The sequence below is a fragment of the Lathamus discolor genome, chromosome 3 (assembly GCF_037157495.1).
Source record: "Lathamus discolor isolate bLatDis1 chromosome 3, bLatDis1.hap1, whole genome shotgun sequence".
Taxonomy (NCBI): Eukaryota; Metazoa; Chordata; class Aves; order Psittaciformes; family Psittacidae; genus Lathamus; species Lathamus discolor.
Genome location: NC_088886.1, coordinates 45,742,519 through 45,761,857, shown reverse-complemented (window position 1 = coordinate 45,761,857; position 19,339 = coordinate 45,742,519). Strand labels below are relative to the sequence as shown.

Genomic DNA, 19,339 nt, shown 5'->3' with positions numbered 1-19,339 from the left:
GGACCCTGCTGGGGTTACCAACTAGAAAAGACAGTTTGGATTTTCATTGCAGTGTCTTTTTGCACACATTACAGTAGGTAAGTGACCTAGAAGCTGAAGGAAGAGGTTTGATTTTTGAAGGCCTGTGTCACAAAAAGTGTCACTGAATCCTGTTTACGAGACATGCTAAACTGGGGTTGTTTCACTGTTTTCTGTTGAGTGATACTACTATGTCTATTAAAAAAATAAATCCTGACAGGTATGATATTCTCAACATTAATTTTTACTATTAGTTGATAGCAGTTCATGAAATACACTAATGGTTACATACTGCACTGCATATCCAGTTGGATATTTTTACATGTTTCCTGTATGATGTTTCATTAAGGAAACTTCAAGCTGCCTGTGCTGTTGCTCATGAAGCTCATCTGCAAACTGGAATGTCGAAGAACTCAAAACAACATGAGATTTTGTTACAGTTGGGCACAGGTGGGATCTCTACCCTACCATGTAGATAAACACCTAATATGGTGTCTTCCTCTGCTGTAGGAAGGGTGAACAGTGTGGGGGGTTTTGAGCCACAGACAAATTAAAGTGGTTTAAATGTGATTCTTTTTCTGGGACTGTATCATCTGAGGAGCAACCAATAGTCCCAGTTCCTGGCCATGGGGATAACTGGGAAAGGAAGCGGCTGCTAGGGCAAGTTTTGTATTCCATCTCCGGCAGTCCTACAGAGCCAGGCCACTGCCGTTCTACGTAAGTTCCCTGGGAAGTGTTTGACATCTCCTGCTTCTGGTGATTTTCCTTTGCTTGGATCTCTCAAATCTTCTAGTCACCTCTGTAGCCACAAAAAGATAGGTCCCAAGGGAAGATTGTCCATTTCTATCAAGTGAATTCCAGGACTGTAGAGACATACAGAAATTAAGTACATCAGGGGGTTGATTTATAAACTTGAATGGAGGGAACTGAGAGTATTACCTAAGGGTGTCTTTGGGCTTAAATAGGAGACCTAAAATTCCAAACTCAGAGGGACTTTTGGGGCTTTTTTTGCTAAAAGGAGGCAGACAGTTTGACAAGCTTTGCATAACTGACTAGCACAGTAATTAGCTGTTACAACTGAAAGCAATCTAATGTTTCTTCTGTATCTAGTTTTTCATGTGAATTTTTAAGAGCTACAGAAGGAAAAGATCAGGAATGAATTGTTTCTCCATGCATTGCTCAACCTGCAAGAAGAGAAACTAGGGTCTCAAGAACAGATCACCAGCCATGAAGAAAGCAGCCATCACTACTTCACTTGAAAAATCATTCAATTGTGGTTTCAATTTCTCCTTCTTATATTGGCACATGGTGTTGCAAGCAGAAAGTCATTTTCTGACTCCGAGGATTTTCCAACCAAATGAAATTTTATTCTGCAGGTTATGGTGCTGGGCACACCCAAAATATTAACACTGGACAGTTCTGTGGATTGTGTGCTTCTTATTAGAGCTTATGAGGAATACAGCTATGTTGCTTGCACAGTACTGCTTTAGGAGAGAGCTTCCTTAAAAAGCTCCTGAAGAAGAACTTGTTCCCAGTAAAATGACAGCTGAAAAGAAGTCAGTAGTTTCCATAAATTGTTAATATAAGCATATTTTGGTAGGATACCATTTTTTAAAGTGTTTTCCTGACATATAGAAGTTGTAACAGAAAAATACTGTTTTAGCCATTTGCTGCATTATGTTTTTGATAACTAAAAAGTATCTTAAAACCAACATAAACTATAGGGTTTACACCTAGGCAGTGAAATTGTGTTATAAATTGCCTTTAAAAGATTTGTAATTGGTATATATGGAATATTGAGCAAAAGATAGTTACATGGTGTAATTAACAGACACTCTATAACCAAATGTGCACTTGTGTATTTTGTAGAACCGCTAGATGAGCTGAAGATCAGAAGTCACAGCACTGAACCACTACCAAAGCTGGAAAACAAAGAGAGGGGAGGCCATCATGGGACAGCTTCCTCTAGGGAGCCAGGGAAAGCTCAGGAATGGGATGGAACGCCAGGCCCGCCTGTAGTGTCCAGCAGGCTTGGGAGATCCTCTGTCAGCCCAACCATGTTGGCTGGAAGCAACAGCTCAGGTACGTCAAGTAGCAGAGCAGGGAAGATCTCATGAATCTACTTGTGAGCTGAAGAGTCTCTAGATATACACTGAAGTAAGTAAGCATGCAAATTCCTTAGACTTCCAAGAATATTCCAGAATCTGCCCTGCCAATTGTCTGCTGCACTAATAAGTATTGTGCTGTTTGCTTCTGCTCTGACTGGAACAAGATTGGGATGGTGGCAGGTAATACAAGCTTGTTAACTTGCCGCTCATCGCTTTAAAAGAAGTAAGGAATTCCAGTTGACATTGAAAAGGGGCTCTATGGCAAAGACACCCCCAGGATGGCATCTTGGAAGTTCATAAATTCAGATATCACATCCAGTAAGAAAACCACACTGCAGAAACAAGGCTGTCTTACTGATATTTGCAGTGAGTGGATACAGGCAACCTTTCCTTTATGTTTGTAAACAATTTCTAGAAAAGTGACTATGGATTTCAGAAGTCTCAAATCCATACCTTCAGAAATCATATGAATTCATCCATTTTATTAATCAAATTTTATATATATAAAATCATGAATTGCTGTAAACCCGGAAAAATAGTGCAGCCTTGTTTATAAATAGACTAAGACAAACACATACATGAATGATACAGATCAGATACGCATAGCTCTAGCATAAGTATTGCATTGGGGCTTTTTGAGATTTGACAGTTCTCTTAAAGAAGTAACTTCATTGTTTATTGTTTAGATTCTGAAAAATAGCCATTTTAGAAACAGTTGGCATACATTGTACTGAAGCCTTATTATGGTCAATGTTCAGTAAGCATAAGACCATGAATGAGCCACTCAAACAAGAAATTATTCCTGCACGAGAGGTCTGCTGGGCAGTCAGCAGCAGAGATGAGTCTTCACAGTGCTGAGCTATCAGACATGCTCGCCCCTCATGCAGGAAAATGCTTTCCTGTATGACAGTGGGACTCATATTTTCTCTGCATTGCTGGGAATGACACCTGAAACTCATTGCTGGTGTGATGTATCATTTGCAGTAATTGGATAGTCCAGTTATTCTTGCTCCAAATCCCCCAGACAGTTCTTCCTGGGGCAGCAGAAGTTACTTTTCTGCAGATCTCGACTCTAGCACAAATTATTTGGGTATTACTGCCTTTCACTTGCCTCTCTGTTCTCACAAAGCGTCCTAGTAGGTAGGAATTTTCCAGATTAACTCATAGCTTTGTTAAAAAAATCTGTTCCCAGTGTATTAGAGCATCGTCTGTGCTAATGCAGATAAAAGGGCGGGTTTAAAGGTACCACATCAAAGTACCGAGACGTCTGATAATTAGACCAAAGGTGTGTACCGGTGTTTTCAGTTCTGCAAAATGACAGTATGGAACAGAGTAGAAGAGAATGAAAATTAAAGAGTAAGTTCTTAGCAAAATGTAGTACTTCTGTCCAACCTTCCTGCATCAGTTTTATTTCAAAGAGTTGGTTGATCTCCAAAAGCAGACAAAGCATGTTGGCCTCAGTCTTCATTTGGCATCAGCAGACTGTAATAGTTGTTGAAGCATGCCTTGATTTAGTTAACTGTGACTTTGTCTTACATAGCTAGGACTGTCAAAGAAAAATCATGGAAATATTTTATTGGCTGAATTTTGACTCCTTTTTATGATTAAAATCTGAAAGCTGATTTTGATTTCTCTTTCCCCACAGTTTTGATGACATTTCATTTGATGAATGTTGCATCTCATCTGTCATGAATATTTGTCCCCCTATGTCTCTAGCTGTTGCCTGAGCAACGTTTTACCTTTAATCAGTGGGATGCTGCGTTCAAAATTCTGTACACAGTTCCTCTCAACGAACTTGTACATGAACTGCAACAGTTCATTCTTCTCAATTAAATTAGAACTGTAACAGAATGCAAGAAAAGAAATTTAATACATCTGTATGGATACAAATGCTTTCTGGAGTCAAGGGGATGAAGTAATTCTATGCTAGGAATTTAGAACTTAGGTTTACCACAGGACTAAATAAAATCAGGGCAATCCCCAGTACAGTTGTCATTGCTGTTGCTCTTTCTAACATCATAGATAAGAGAAAAAAAAGCCACATTTCTTGTGTGGTCATGCCTTGAAACAGCAGTTTGCTGCCTACCTCCTAGTTCACGCTGGTACAGGCATTTATTAGGGCAGTGTTGGAGTAATTTAAAGAAAATAGGGTTAAATTGCTGTGCTGTAAAACTGAAGGGATGTGGAATGACTTCTCATGTGTGCACAACAGGCAGCTCTTCTGCAGCACAGATTAACTAGGAAGTGGAATGGTCTGAGTGAATACCTGACTGAGATTACTGATCTTTTTGTGGGCTCTGCACCTGCTGGTAAGATCAGATGGGAAATGAGCCATCTCCAAACAGAATCTTGAGCTCTCTGGTTATTTTGTTCATATGAGCCTGGCCTGTCAGGTGCACATGGGTATCACTAGTGCCTGATTGTTCTCTCATCTGTCATATAATTTGCCAAGGTCACTTTCTGTTTCCTGGCATACTATCACTTCTTATGGAAAGCAGTGTAAGTGGTTTGGGGGCATTCTGGCATTTAGGAAAGTCAGTGCAAATGCAGAAAACAGGCAGACGAGATCTGTGAAACAGAAGGCTGCGATAACTTCGCTCCAGGAGCTTCGAAGAGTATTTTCTGGAATGTTGCTGCTTTTTTTGCTAACCGCAGCCATGAAGCATTTTGCATTGCCACCTGCTGCTAGAGACGAGCACTGCGCTGCCTTTTAAATCTCTACTCTTGCGTCCTGCTTTTGAGTCACCATCAGCTTGTCACTCAGCCAGCCCATTAGTATTCTAGCTGAAAACATTGTACATAATCAGGAAGGGAGTAAATGCTCACCCTACACTGGAATTACTGGGTGGCATTATGGATTTGCAAAAGTAATGGATAGTTAAGTTCAAGCTCTTTGGGAATGGAGCAATGCAAAGCCCAAGCTGCAGGAGGCATACATTGGTACAAAAAGGGAGTAGCATTGAAGCACTAGTTCTTGCTAACTAGGGCTGCTTCACTTGAAGAGGACTGAGTACTCCTATGAACCCCTAAATTTTCTCCTCACAGGCAATATCAGAGTATCACTGTGCTACTGAATCTTCAAGGATTCTCCAAGTGAAGGCAACTTAATGCTTGAACGTACATGTTCCTGGGCAGCCTGCCCCACAAGGTCCATCCCAGGATGCAATGCTTCCAGACCTTGCCTGTGTTGGTCACTCATGTTCTCTGCACACAAGCAGCTCCTGTCACCTAACATAAACCGAGTAGTACTGGGAGCTGTACACTAAGGGCATCAAGCCAGTGCAGTGTTAGCCAAGTGTATGATCTCCAGGGTGTAGGATCACACAGTCACAGAGCCTGACTATAGAAGTGCACACTGCTCTCTGCAGCAGTGGCATTACAGCTAATTGGAATAATACACAATTGTCCTATTGATCCAGAGCGCCGAGACTGATAGTAGTCCATGCCAGAACCTTCAGAGAAAAATAGCAATAAATTTTAAGGAAAAAACACTGCCAGTAGGACATTGTTATTCCTTACCTCATTGCCTCAGTCATTGACATAGACCTGAGATATGACAATTCACATCAAATCTTAATTTAAAACATACCCCATCTAATACGGAAGTGATTTTTTATCACTAACTGACTTGGCTTTGAGACCTGCTAGCTTTTGACCTATGGATATCTGTCAATATAGAGTTCTACAGGTTCAGTACTCCCTTTGTGGAAACAGTTCTGTTTGACATGCTCCTGTGCTATGTCATGCTCCATGGCTTCTGCAGGTGAAGTCCTAAATACTTTTAAGAGACTGGCTACTATGTAGTTTATTCCACCTTAAGGTTTCAGAATTCCAAGTTACATTTCAGCTTACTCATCTCTCTTTAGGAAACCAGCATGGCTAGGCCAGCATGCTGAGAATAAGTGTGATTATTTTTTCCCAGTATGCATGTTTTCTTTTTCTTCTTTTTGTTTTTCCTTTCTTTTTGCATGTGATTACTCTCAGCCTGTCACATTGCCTTGTTTAATTCAAAATGTGCTTCTTGGCAGCTGTAGCAAATAAGCAACATTTCTCTTTTCATGTGCAAAGAAGAGACTGTGACAGGATAAGAAGCTTCTCCAATGTAAGTGACAGCCAGAGTATTTTTTTGAATTAAGATTAGGATAGGCAGAATGAAGGCTTCCTTGGATGAATAAAAGAACTCTTCCTGTTAAGATCCAAAAATAAAAATCATGCAGAGCTGTTGTATTTCCGGAGAATATAGAAACCCATAACACATTGATATAAAACTGATCAGAAATATTTCCATAAAATCTTGTTGCGTTTCAGCACTGTGCTTTATTGAGGAAAATCCAACAATACCCCTGCCCCAAACACGACCAGCCAAGCCTGTACATCCTTAGTTACAATGACAGCACTTGCACTTTGAGAAGACAGGGTCATTTATGTGAGTTCTTAAATACATAATTAAGTACACAATTTTAAGGCAATCCTATTTGTGATTGGAAAGCCTGTATTTCTGTGTTTGATAGTCTCTCCTAAAATTCTCATCCCTAATGCTTTCCTTCAAGGCTGTTTGCTTGCTTATGTCTGTGCGTAATCCTGCCGGCATTGTTAGGACTCAGCTTGAACCTGGGAGTCTAGTATAGCTGGTCCCATTGCAGGTGACCACATATGTGGGTTTACTTCATACTGAGGTGGCTGTGGCCCCAAGCACTAGCATTGTTGGGAGTGTTGTGGCTGTGGTGGGTGATATAACTGCTATCCCCTACTAACATTACACTGCATCTGCACCTGGCTCCTGTAGGTGGTTTGAGCACTTGGTGAGGGATGAGTCATTTGAAGCTGTGCAAAATAATACCCCAGAAGTTTCATCAGTTAGATACAGCCACTGAATCTTATGAACATTTTTGTGCAGAACAGAACTAAATATGTTATGCAGCTTTCTAGCTACCCTGAACAATCTGCTGAATTTAAACCTCATGCTGTCCATTGATTGCAACAGGCATCTCTAATGGCTACTCAAGTGCACTGCATCCCCTGGCCCCAGTCCAGTAAAGCACTTAGACATATGCCTATGAGTTCCCTCGCTTGGCAGCAGGCTGTTAGCCCTTGTCAGCCTTTGAGTGGCTTATGGCAGTGTCAAAAGGCCCCTAGCTGTGGATGCAGGCAGGGCCTCTGTTTGGAGTGGAGTCTCTGGAACCCTTTTTATGCAGGTTTGATTTAGAACCAGAGGATCCACCTGCACAGTGAAATGATGGGTTGCTGTGCTAACTGTCAGTATGCAGCTAGATGTATTTTAGCTTGCACTGTCATGGGCTCTGAGCTGATGGGTCCTCCTCAGAGGACAGATTCTACAGAGCCTCCCCTATGTGCTTATGAAGCTGGCTGATAAAACACAGCTCCATACCATGTATTACTGTCACAAATGGAACTTAGCAAGAAGTCTCAAGACTACTCATTTCAGATGTTAAGACTGAGCTGTCTCAATGTCATCCACATGAGATAAACGTGAATTAAACACTAGAAACCATCCCTGAGATTCACTGGCAGTTGTTGTTTCTCCAAGATTCTCAGTGGTAAATAGGAAAACCCATTTTCATTCCAGAAGCAGAACTGATGTCAATATGCAGGCCTTGCAGACAAGCTGAAATGACCATTTAAAGCATGAAAATCCAGAGATAAAGATACTGAAAATGACTGGTTGGTGGACACAAAAGACCTCTTACTACTTTTTAGATAGCCCAAAGCAGAAGTTATTATTTGCAGTGAGCATTATTATTTTGAAGTGATCAAAATCCAGTTAGCCTCAGTACAGTGAGTAAGATGTCCACAGCTGAAAAATAACATGCTGCAGAATGCACAGCAGTAAGCTGGGCATCACTTATGCAGCAGACTATTTATGTGTATTTTTTTCCCCACAGTAGTATGCAGCATGAATGTGTTACTCAAAGCATTAGTTACAGTAGAACAGAGTATTTATTTGGTCTAAAATTATTCCCACTGGGATTAATGGAATGGCTATTAAAAAAAAAAAAAAAAAAAAAAACCCACATATCTCCCTTTCACTGCATAACCCACCTAAACTTGAAAAAAGCTGCATGGAGCTGTCTCTAGAGCCTCTTTTGGTGAGGATCACCATGGAAATCACAATAGTTTGCTTAATACTGTAACATATATTACAGGGAGATAAAGGAACTAATACTTCTTCTGTGTGTGATAGGTTCTATTTCTTTGATGCCTGATGAAAAGAGTCTCTTTGGCAAGGAAATGGTAATCTCTTGTTGTTGCACATATATCCAAATTGGAAATTATGACACTTCTCTCTGCTTTCCCAAAGCAAAGAAAACAATTCAGAAGCAATGGCAGACACTGTCTTGGAGTATTTTACATGCTTGGTGTCATAGTTTGCTTGTCACAGCAATAACAGAGTCTCTATTTAGCAGTAGGGAAAAACAACGAAAAAAAACCCAAATTCTTATCCTCTCTACAACTCCAGCAAAATTCCAGGAAGGAACAGACATGAGGTCCAGTATTATATCTATATTACTGAAAGAAACAGTCAGAGATCTGGCACACAGACAGCGTAAAATCAGAACAAAACCAAGTCTAATCAAACCTTCAGAATAACTGCCCAAGTCCAAAAAAAAAAAAAGCAAAGCAACAGATTATGTACAAAATGCAAGGTTATGGGGGAGATCAGTCTGCTCCTTTCTGCCTGCTTATTGCCGTGTTGACTCATGGTGTGTTTACAGACTGACTAGGAATGAGTGAATTGAATAATGCATTCGTCAAACAGCATAAATATTTTTGCTGCTCAGCCAGCTGGATGTTAACCAACCTATTAATATTTAGTTGATGAATATTCACCCATACAGATGCTTTCATTGGTCTAAGCGCTCCAGCTTAAGTGGATAGCTCTTCTCCATGTCCTATTGAGTTCTGAAACACCCTGGGAAAACAAACATATAAAGTGACAATGAAAAAAGATCAGTGAGATTGGAAGAATATATTTCAGCATGTTGCTGGTAGGTGGTGTAACGTGCCAGCTGCCCTCAGGTTTCCAAGATGTGCCAAATGACCTTAAGTACGTGTTAGTGATGGACATCTTATTCCTTTCAAACAATGGCCCAACCAGTGGCTAATGATGATACTAGAAAGCCACGTAGGAAATACAGATATTAGTATAAAACAAACACAGACTAAGCAGCAGTGTAATTGGGTCATGCAAAAAACACATTTTGGAGACACGAGCAAAAATTATGTGAGAAAACGTGCTTCAAAAGCAAACTTACTGAATCAAGATTGCACAAGGCATAGGTCCTTCCTCGTGTCTTGAAAACATAAGATTGCGTAGGAGGAATTCTTTAAACCCACTGCAAGGAGGCATGGTATTATTATATTTACTTGTTCTTCATGGTAAGGCAGTACTATCAGTGATAAAATTGAGAGCCTATTATTATTATACAAATTATGTCTGCTGAGTGCAAATGTCCTTGTTCTCGGTGTTTGCCCACTAAATAGAAAAGACAGGCAGGGTTGGGAGGCTTATAAAACACGTGGAGAATGAACACATTCATCTGAGCCAGAAGTCACGGGTTGAGACATGTTCCCTTGGCCACTAACACGAAATGTGGGGACAGATCTTTTTCTCGAGCAGAAACAGGCAAACCTATTTCTCAGGGGGAAACAGTTTCTTCTAGACTAGATGTGGGGTGTTGAACAGTGGAGTAGCACACTGGTGTCAGCATGAGCCAGATACAAAAACCTTCATCCGGGACTCCCGAGCTGTATGATCACCTTAACAGCAGGAACCTGCCCTGAGAGCCTTCTGAGAAGTGGGTCCATGTACAATGGCAGAAGGAAAATGAAATAACTATGTAATTTCTCTCTGGAATGGAGCTTTCTCTCAAGACAACCTCCACTTTTGTAATCACCTTGATTCTGAGGAACTGACTTCAGAATTTGCCGCTGTTGATGTTCTTATTTCTCTCCTTTCTCCCTACTTTATGTCTTTCAATTCACTGCCATTACCATTAGATTTCCAAGTATTATTTGAGTCTTTCCAAACCCCCAAGTGCAACGGTATCCTCACCACTTTTATACATTCCCTCCTTCATCTTCTGGCATTTCATGCTTTCCCTCAGCATAATCAGTCTTCAGGCTACCATCTCCCTCAGCTCTGGGATGGGGAGATGAGACCAAAAGTTGCTGTAATTCCTTTAATCACTGCTTTATTTTATGAGGACTAGAAAAAGGAGGAGTGGGGGGAAAGCAACAAGAAGACTCCTTTACATTCTCCCTCTCTGTCTGGTGCTTTATTTAAGCTTCAGAGATAGTAGAAGAGAGAAAAAGAGGCCAGGACATGGAATGGGTTTGTCTTAACCCTCTTCTTTCTGATCTCAAAAACTGTTCATGATTCAGCCGAATAACCAAGACTTTAACTAGAAGCCAAACCTGGAGTCTCTGTTCCAAGGGGAGCCTGGGCCCACCCTGTTTCAGTTTACTGCAGCAGTAACCCACCTCCTGTTCACCGGTGTATTTTCTTCTCTCTTCCTTCGCAGAGCCGAAAGCAAGTTGCAGATTAGGTCGATCTGCATCCACATCAGGTGTACCTCCTCCATCCGTTACTCCGCTCAGGCAATCCAGTGATCTTCAGCAGAGCCAGGTACCATCGTTAGCCAATCGTGAATGACTTCATGTGCTGCAACATGCCAAATGTTTCTCACCTCTGTGTTTGTCATTTGTTACAGTAAATGATTTTTTTTGAGGTTTTGTCTTTGTTTTCTGTGCGTGTGCGTGCATCTGTGTGTGCGCATCTCTCATTGGCAATGAAATTCCACTGGCCACAGCCAGTCGAAGTTTCTTTGCTCTTAATTCTCTGTATCCTTTTCTGTCTTCATTCTGTAATATAATTATAGTAAAACTGTACTGTATGAACTGGCTGGGGTTTTAATTTTTTCATGTTTTCTGTACTTTTTTACCGTCTTTAAAATTTATCAAACTTTGATAAATTTAATCTGATTTTATGTAAATTTCTTTTAAATGTCTAAAGCACTTGCACCAATGTTTGTCAATGACTTGTACATACCTGACTTCTGCCCAGTTGTACTTTAATATTTGTGCCAGTCTCACATTTGTTTTGAGCTTAATGCATGAATTGTATTACACTGTGATTTATCACTGTCCTGAAAACTGCTCTTACAGCAAGTTATTTTGTTTAGTTATGGCAGCTAGACTCCCTCCATCTATAGGCCATGTAATGCTTTTATAGGACTATTAAATAGTCCACTGTAGTTATATTTATTGTGTATTGTTAGGAATCAAAAACCAAATCAAAGGAGTAATGTCTCCTTTTATCTTAAACAGAGGTACTTTTTTTTCCCTCATCAAAACCAAAAATGCCACAGAGACCCTTTGGGAAAGAAATGAAAGTGTTTGGGTTTGGCAAATTTCTCCAATAGTGAGAAAATGGAAAAGAAATAAAGACATGGGAAACCTATACTTACCTTTATTTTATATGCTAATACTGATATTGTATCATTTTGCTGCACAGACCTGTATTATTAGTTTGACAGAACTAACTGCTGAGAGTAGCAATTGAGAGAAGAGGTTTCACTTGAACATAATGTGAATGCCTTCTGTCAAGCTCAAAGCACTCCAGTATTGTGTCACTTCTGTGTACATGTACAAGTACGGGCCTACACATCACTGTGTATGTGTATGCACAGAGACAGACATATATGTATATATGTATGCATACATATATGTATGCATTGCATACACACAAACACCCTTATTTAGATGGAAAATTTTCGATTGGCTTTCAGGAAATTAGATCCTAAAATCCTATTGAATTTCAGTGAGATTTGAGTGTAAAACTTCTTGAGGCTTGCTTTGCAATAATCACATACTTAAGTTGTTTGTAGCTTGGTGAGTTGCTTCTAGGAGGTCTTGACCAAAGTGGAGACCAGAAGAGTAAGGCTGATTTACTCAACCCAGACAGCCAACTACTGTTAGGAAGGTTATATAGAATCATAGAATAGTTAGGGTTGGAAAGGACCTCAAGATCATCTAGTTCCAACCCCCCTGCCATGGGCAGGGACACCTCACACTAAACCATCCCACACAAGGCTTCATCCAACCTGGCCTTGAACACCGCCAGGGATGGAGCACTCACAACCTCCCTGGGCAACCGAGGGTAGCCTAGTCCATACACATTAAAATTCTTTCACCTGCAAAACTGATGCTATTGTATTACTTCTGAGCCCTGCTGGACACAATGCCTAACAGAACCTTGCATGTTTTTAAAGCATATTTTACAGAAGAAAATCAAATCCATCACGGAGATTCACAATGACAGCCTATTTAAACACCATGTCAGGTGTTCCTTTTAAGGAAGAAATTCGGGTAATTGTACTTGGCAAAGGTTTTGAGTATCCCAGTATTCATGTGGTATATGATTTTTGATTAAATGGGTCTTACAGCAGACATGATGCTTTGCTGGTTACTTAGTGGCAAAGGCACGTAGGGTGTTTTGAAGGGATTTCAGTCCCTCAGTTCATATTAAGAACTAAACAATAAGCCTTGAAAGCAGAAGCTGATGTGATAGAAGAGATAATGAGGCTTTTAGAAGCTGCAGCCAGGGTTCACTGAAACTGTGGAGGAAAAAAATCCACCTCACTTCATACAGAAGAAAGGAACAAAGATAAGAGGAATTTTCAAGTGACTGTAGAGGGTGATCTTGTTAATTGAATAATGTATGGTATGGACATGGCTTCATGAAAAACAAGAAAAACTGGTAAAAGCTTTTTCTCCCTGTAAGTCTTCCCTTCAAGCTGTCAATCTCTTACTGTCCATCTATTTAGTTGTCATTTATTATGATAGCATAATTTTTAAAGGTGTGGATTTGACCCCAATTCCAGTGAAATGGCAAAAATCTTATTATCTCCATGGCAGATACAAACATTACTTTGAAAATGTTCTTTTTACACCTCTTCTGTCCTAACGTGCAAATAATCTATGACAGGTGAAATGTGTTTGGAAATGGCTAGGTTGTTAGCCAGTCTGAATCTGACAGACTGGGGCATACAGGGTATTTATTTCCACATGCTGTGGCTATTGATTGTATTGATACTGGTTTCCTTAACCACATCATAATCAGCAGTTAGACTTTGCAAAAGATTGAGAGGACACATCCTGTTGTCTTCCTGTTTGATTATGAGCTGGGCACAGCTAACATTCATACAGGGATACAAGAGCTGGGAAAAGGCAAATTACTGTTAATCAGTTTCTCAAATCCTCATGGATCCCAAACTGATGTTTTTCAAAATGTTTAACTGGTGGAAAAGAAATCATATTTACAACTGAGCTCTCAAGGCCCATTGTTTTTTGGTACAGAATCATTCAAGGAAGTGGTGAGGATGCTTGGCATTTAAAAATAGGTCTGATCTAAGGAAATGTATATTGTAATTCCAATCAAATATCAGCTAATTATGTATCTATTGACATTTAACTCCTCTATGCCTTATTTTCTTGTTTGTTTATTGGTGTAGGAATTGTGAGGATTAACGGGTTAATACTCACAGAACATGCTAGTGGTGTGTTGATGGTAAGCTTTATAGTGGTCACCTATAAATAAGAAGAAAGAGCTTACAAGCAGAGGTTAGTTATGTGTCTGGTCTCTGATAGAGAACACTTTAAAGTTCTGAAGTGTAGCAGCAGCCAGCAGTTACCAAGAGGCTGAGCCAGACAGAGAGCGTGCCAATCTGTGCTTAGTTCTGGTAAATGGTGAGAGTATTTTGAAAGAGCTGGTTGCAGGAAGTGACCTTGGATAAAGCTGTGAATTGACTCAATTTAAACTGAAAGGTAAACAGAAGTTTATCTTGGAACTGAAGTTATTGATTGTGTAAGTACAAAGTTTAAGAAATGAAGAAACTAGCAGAGGAAGTCAAGTGTGGAGCTTGGAAATGTGATACAGCAGATGCATAGGATATGTTTGAGCTACAGAAGTATTCCCTAAATACGTATCTTAATACAAATGTCCTAAAGAGAGGAGTGTAAGTAGCAGAGAAGTTTTTAAGGTATCACAGAATGAAATGCCTTGTAAAGACAGGAAGGAAGAAGGAAAAAAAAGAAACTTTAAAAGGTAAGGAGCAGGCTATCCCTATGTGCCAAAAGATGAGCAAGCAGGGAAGACAGGCCTGGCTAAACAGAGACAGCTTTGGCTGGAACTCAGGGGAAAGGAGAGTTTATGACCTTTGGAAGAAGGGGCAGGCAGCTCAGGAGGACTACAAGGATGTCATGATCTTATGCAGGGAGAAAATTAGGACTAAAGCCCAATTAGAAAGTAATCCAGCTACTGCTGTAAAGGAGAATAAAAAATGTTTCTATAAATACATTAGCAACTAAAGGGGGGGTTAAGGAGAATCTCCATCCTGTATTGGATGTGGGGGGGAACACAGTGACACAGGATGAGGAAAAAGTTTTCTTTACCTCAGTCTTTAATGGTACGAGCAGTTATTCTCTGGGTACCTAGCCCCCTGAGCTGGATGATGGGGGCAGATTGAAGCACCTGTAATCCAAAGGGAAATGGTCAGTGGCCTGCTGCATCACTTGGGCACACACAAGTCTATGAGGCTGGATGAGATCCACCCAAAGATACTGAGGGACCTGGTGGAAGTGCTCACTGAGCCACTTTCCATCATTTACTGGCAGTTCTGGCTAACCGGAGAGATCCCAGTTGATTGGAAGTTAGGAAATGTGATACCCATCTACAGGAAGGGCCAGCAGAAGGATCTAGGGAGCTACAGACCTTAGTGCTGGGGAATGTTATGGAGCAGATCATCTGGAGTGCTGTCACGTGTCACATACAGGACAACCAGGTGATCAGGCCCAGTCAGCATGGATTTATGAAAGGCAGGCACTGCTTGACTAACCTGATATCCTTCTATGACAAGGAGACCTGCTTAGTGGATGAGGGGAAGGCTGTGGATGTTGTCTACCTAGATTTAGTGAAGCCTTTTACACGTTTCCTACAGCATTTTCCTGGAGAAACTGGCTGCTGTCATGGCTTGGATGGGAACACACTGGGTAAAAAAACTGGCTGGATGGCTGAGCCCAAAGAGTGATGGGGAATGCAGTTAAATCCAGTTGGTGGCCAGTCACAAGTGGTATTCCCCTGTCAGTGTGGTGCTTGACATAGTTTAGTAGTGGAGTTGGCAGTGCTAGGTTGGACTTGATGATCTTAAGGGTCTTTTCCAATCTAAATGAGTCTATGGTTCTGTGATTCTGTAAACATTCTCCAGTATTAGCAGAGAGCTTGCAGGGAATGGAAAAATGTTCTAGAAAGTTAGAGGTAAGAAATGTGTGAATAACATTAGAAATAGTGAAAGTGCAGTCTTATATGGAAATAAAAACAAGTACCGGTCATTTGTAGGCATCCAGGTGGACAGAGAACAGTAGAAATTAACCACCATAGGAGGTTTATAAAGTAGACTAAATATGGTCCAAGGATGGCCCAATAAATATCTCGTCACCCATGCTTCTGGGGCCACTGTGCTGGCACCTGAGGCTTCTGCAGCAGGCATTGTCAGGTGTTCCACCCTGCAGTGGCCAAGGCTCAGTCGTAACAGGCGACAGAGAGCAAGATTGTTCACTTACGTAAAGCAAGCAGGATCTGAAGTCACAGGTACGACTGTGATCCAGTGATCTTTACCTGCACCCTGGCATTCTCCACGTCTTCACCTCAGGGTAAGGATTATGCTCTATCAGTGGACTCAAAACCCCCTGTCGCATAAAGGGTACGTGGGCACTGAGCATGTCTGTCACAAAAGAAGAAAACTTATCAAGCAGCCTGCACGGTGGAAGTACCACTGCTGGAGAGCAGAGCATCTCACATCCGTGGTTTTAAGGTACATGACATCACCCCTAGGTCACTGCCAGGCTTCTCCAAAACAGCCTTGTCCTGGGTTTGCCAGGTTTCCATTTTAACATAAAGGAGCCAATATAACTACAGATTTTTTGCTGCAAATGAATTTTGCAAAGTGAACTTTGTTTTCATGAAGAAGCAGGTAGCTGCTGGAAAAACGTGTATTAAGCTGCATAGCAGCGCAGCAGTGCATGTTTATAATGAAGATCCACGATCTGACAGGAAATACATGCTTTGGAAACAAACCTCCTGATAGTTACAGTGTGATATTTAAGCTTTTCTGCAAAGCAGAGACTATTTTCAATCAGATTTCCACGAAACTGAGTACTTTATCTGCAAATGTGCAGCCTCTCTTCATGCTGCCTGTTAGTTACTGCCTTTTCAGTGGGAAGACAGCACTGTCCTTCACTTCTCCTTAAGGTATGCTATCTTAATTCTGAAGGTTGCATGCCTCTTAAGGTCTGGTGTCTTCTTACGGGGAGGACCAGGCAGGAATATCTAGGTCTGATTTTAGTAAGGAAAGAAGATTTCAACTTTACAGTGATGATCAAAGTGAAATCCAGAAGCCATGCTGAGATTAGAAGGAATAACTCAAAGAAGGTAATGAAGATACATGTACAGCTATGAAATAAGGATTTTCAACTTGCACTGAAGAAATTAAGAAGCAGCTAGAAAATACATCAGAATCGGCACCGATTGGTTTTGTGGCTTAGTTTTTTAGTTCGTTACTTGCCTGGTGAGACCCCAGCAAGCTGAGATGGCATTTGAATGCTCCCATCCAACCCCATCAGTGAACGACACAGAAGGCCCAATTGTGGATGAACTATTACCTTCCAAAATTGAGGAGAGCTTTCATTTACCTTATGATTTATCTGAATATAATATAGCAAAGGGGAAAGGCCTCCCATTCAGCAATGGATTTGACCATGTGCTTGTTTTCTTGTACCAGATGAAGCGAATGCATTTGAATGCATTTGAGTATGTACCTTGATAGGCAAGAATTATAGATACAAGCTGGCTCTTTAAGTTTGTGTTTAGGTAGCAAAATAATGGAATGGAGTCATAGAAGGAGCAACTGTATTTTTCAGCAGAGATCTATCCTACCTACCTCTGAGATGTCTAAATCACGGGTATAATACAGGTTCTCTGTGGGTTGTATGAAGAGAGGTGCTTGCAGAGGGGATTCACTGAGCTGAGCCCTCAGCTTCCACATACAGCTGCTGCCTGTCTGTTACCTCAGATAACCTGGTAATTTATCCTCCTAATTTAACCAGCTCTGTCAGTCGTGGGAAGCTAGCAGGGATCATTCCTGCTCTGTGCGTGCTAGAGGCTCCTGGACATTTACCACTGAACAGATAACAGTCGTTAAAATTTCTATTGCTAGGGATAGACATTTATAGCTTTTCAGACTTCATCCACGAGCGCTGAGCGGGAGCGCTGGTAGGAAGCAGCTATACCGATGGCACGGCTGGGTCCTCCTGGCAGTTAGTCTTTGAAATGACTTGCTTTTGGCATCTTCATTCCAGGCTTTGTAGTCTGACTTGTGAGCAGTGCCCAGGGGAGAGCAGGCACCTGAAGTGGTGCTGGGGTGGATGGGCTGGTGCTTGTGTTTGCTGTTTGACCACAGTAAGGGAGCTGGTTTAGGGGAATGGAAATCCAGGCTTTGCAGAGTCACAGAATCATAGGATCATCAATTGGTTTGGGTTGGGAGGGACCTTAAGGATCATCTGGTTCCACCTCCCTGCCACAGGTGGGGACACCTTCCACTAGACCAGGTTGCAGTCCTGAAAGCAGAACACCAGGATTTTTCCAGCATGTATTAACATAGGTAAAGAAGTAGAAGACACGCTTTCTACTTTAAATATGCAGCTGCAAGGGGTTTTGTCACTGTATTTATTTCCAGTTGATCTGAGATAGGTGTAATGTGCACTGGATTGTGTTCTGCAGAAACATGAGAAAATGCCCTCTTCATCGTTTGGGTCTGTGCCGGAGAAGTCCTGGACAGAAGAGCTTTATTTTCCTCAGCGCTCGGAACTCGAGGCAGGGTGCCCGCCCGGGGCAGCGGAGGCGGGGAAGCGGTGGGGCGCCTCGGGCAGCTCGGTTCTGCGTGCGGTGCGCCCCACCTCGCTGCTCCGGGCGGCCGGCTGCAGCCCTGGGTTGGAGAGATCCCGCTCCGCCCCGCTCCGCTCCGTTCTGCGAGCCCACGGCGCCGCCTGGCGGCCTCATCCCGCACTGCGCCATCCGCTGGTGGGGAAGCGGCCCCCGCCGAGCGGAGCGGGAGGGTTTCCACAGAGAGGGCGCTGGCTCCCTGCCCGGCTTTGCACTGGCAGTGACAAAGGGAAGGGCTAAGCCCCTTCAGACCCCGTAGGAACTGCACCCGATTTTTCTAGAAGGTAATTTATTCATTTTCAGGATCGCATACTCATAGAATGGCTCAGAAAAGACCTCAAAATCATCTATTTCCGACCCCCCTGCCTGTGCTGTTTATTTTTTTCCTTTCCCTGATGGCTGGAATCTTAACTGTTGCATCAAATAAGTGTGCAGGAATCGTTGGAAGCTGGTACTCGCATGCTGCCACTCCAGCCCCACACGCAGTACAGCCTGGCACTTGACATCAGGAGGGAGGGAAGGAGGAGCCCTGCACCAGCCCTACCTGCTAACTCCCAAATCCTTCCACAGAACAGCTTAGAGAATGTTTTGTTTAAGACTCGATGTTTAGGTGCTGATATGCAGTTAAAACACACGTTTTATCGTGGGGAAAAAAAAAGAATCTAGAATTAAAACTGATGTGAGACCTTATCTTCAGGGCAGCTGTTATTTAATTTTGTGCTCCAGCTGAAAAATCCTGAACACATTCCAATTGTTCTATTTTGAAACAAAAGAATGATGGAAGGGAAATACAACAAAGAAAAAGCTGAGCTATATTTAGCCGCTCTCCACATGCATTCCTAGGGCAATACCGTGTAGTTTAAGTGCATTGGGGAACTTATAACACTTCAGAGGAATAATTTAGACTTGAATTTTGACTAGTACTGAGTACTCTGCAGCAACGCAGCTGAGTATTTGTCTCATGCCTAAGTTCACAAATAACTCTGTTCTGGGTCAACTAAATATCCTAAGTCTGGCTCTTGGTGCCTCTGGCCTTACGTGTGTATACAGAGAATATTATAGTCCTTATAAGCATTGTGTTTGCTCTGTAATTACTGAATGCAAGAAGGGTACATTGTTACTATTGTGGCTATAATTATTTTTGAAGGCACATAGACAAAGTACTACCCCAATGAACTGGCATCTTCATGCTTTA

At 41.7% G+C, this 19,339-nt stretch overlaps 1 protein-coding gene across 1 annotated transcript in view; it reads left to right on the top strand.

Annotated features, from left to right (window-relative positions):
- NYAP2 (neuronal tyrosine-phosphorylated phosphoinositide-3-kinase adaptor 2) overlaps positions 1-19,339 on the top strand; it is a 169,062-nt gene that overhangs the window by 132,272 nt on the left and 17,451 nt on the right. The window contains exons 5-6 of the mRNA XM_065672667.1: positions 1,888-2,100; positions 10,670-10,773. Of these exons, the coding sequence (XP_065528739.1) occupies positions 1,888-2,100; positions 10,670-10,773 (317 nt within the window). The remainder of the gene's footprint in view (positions 1-1,887; positions 2,101-10,669; positions 10,774-19,339) is intronic.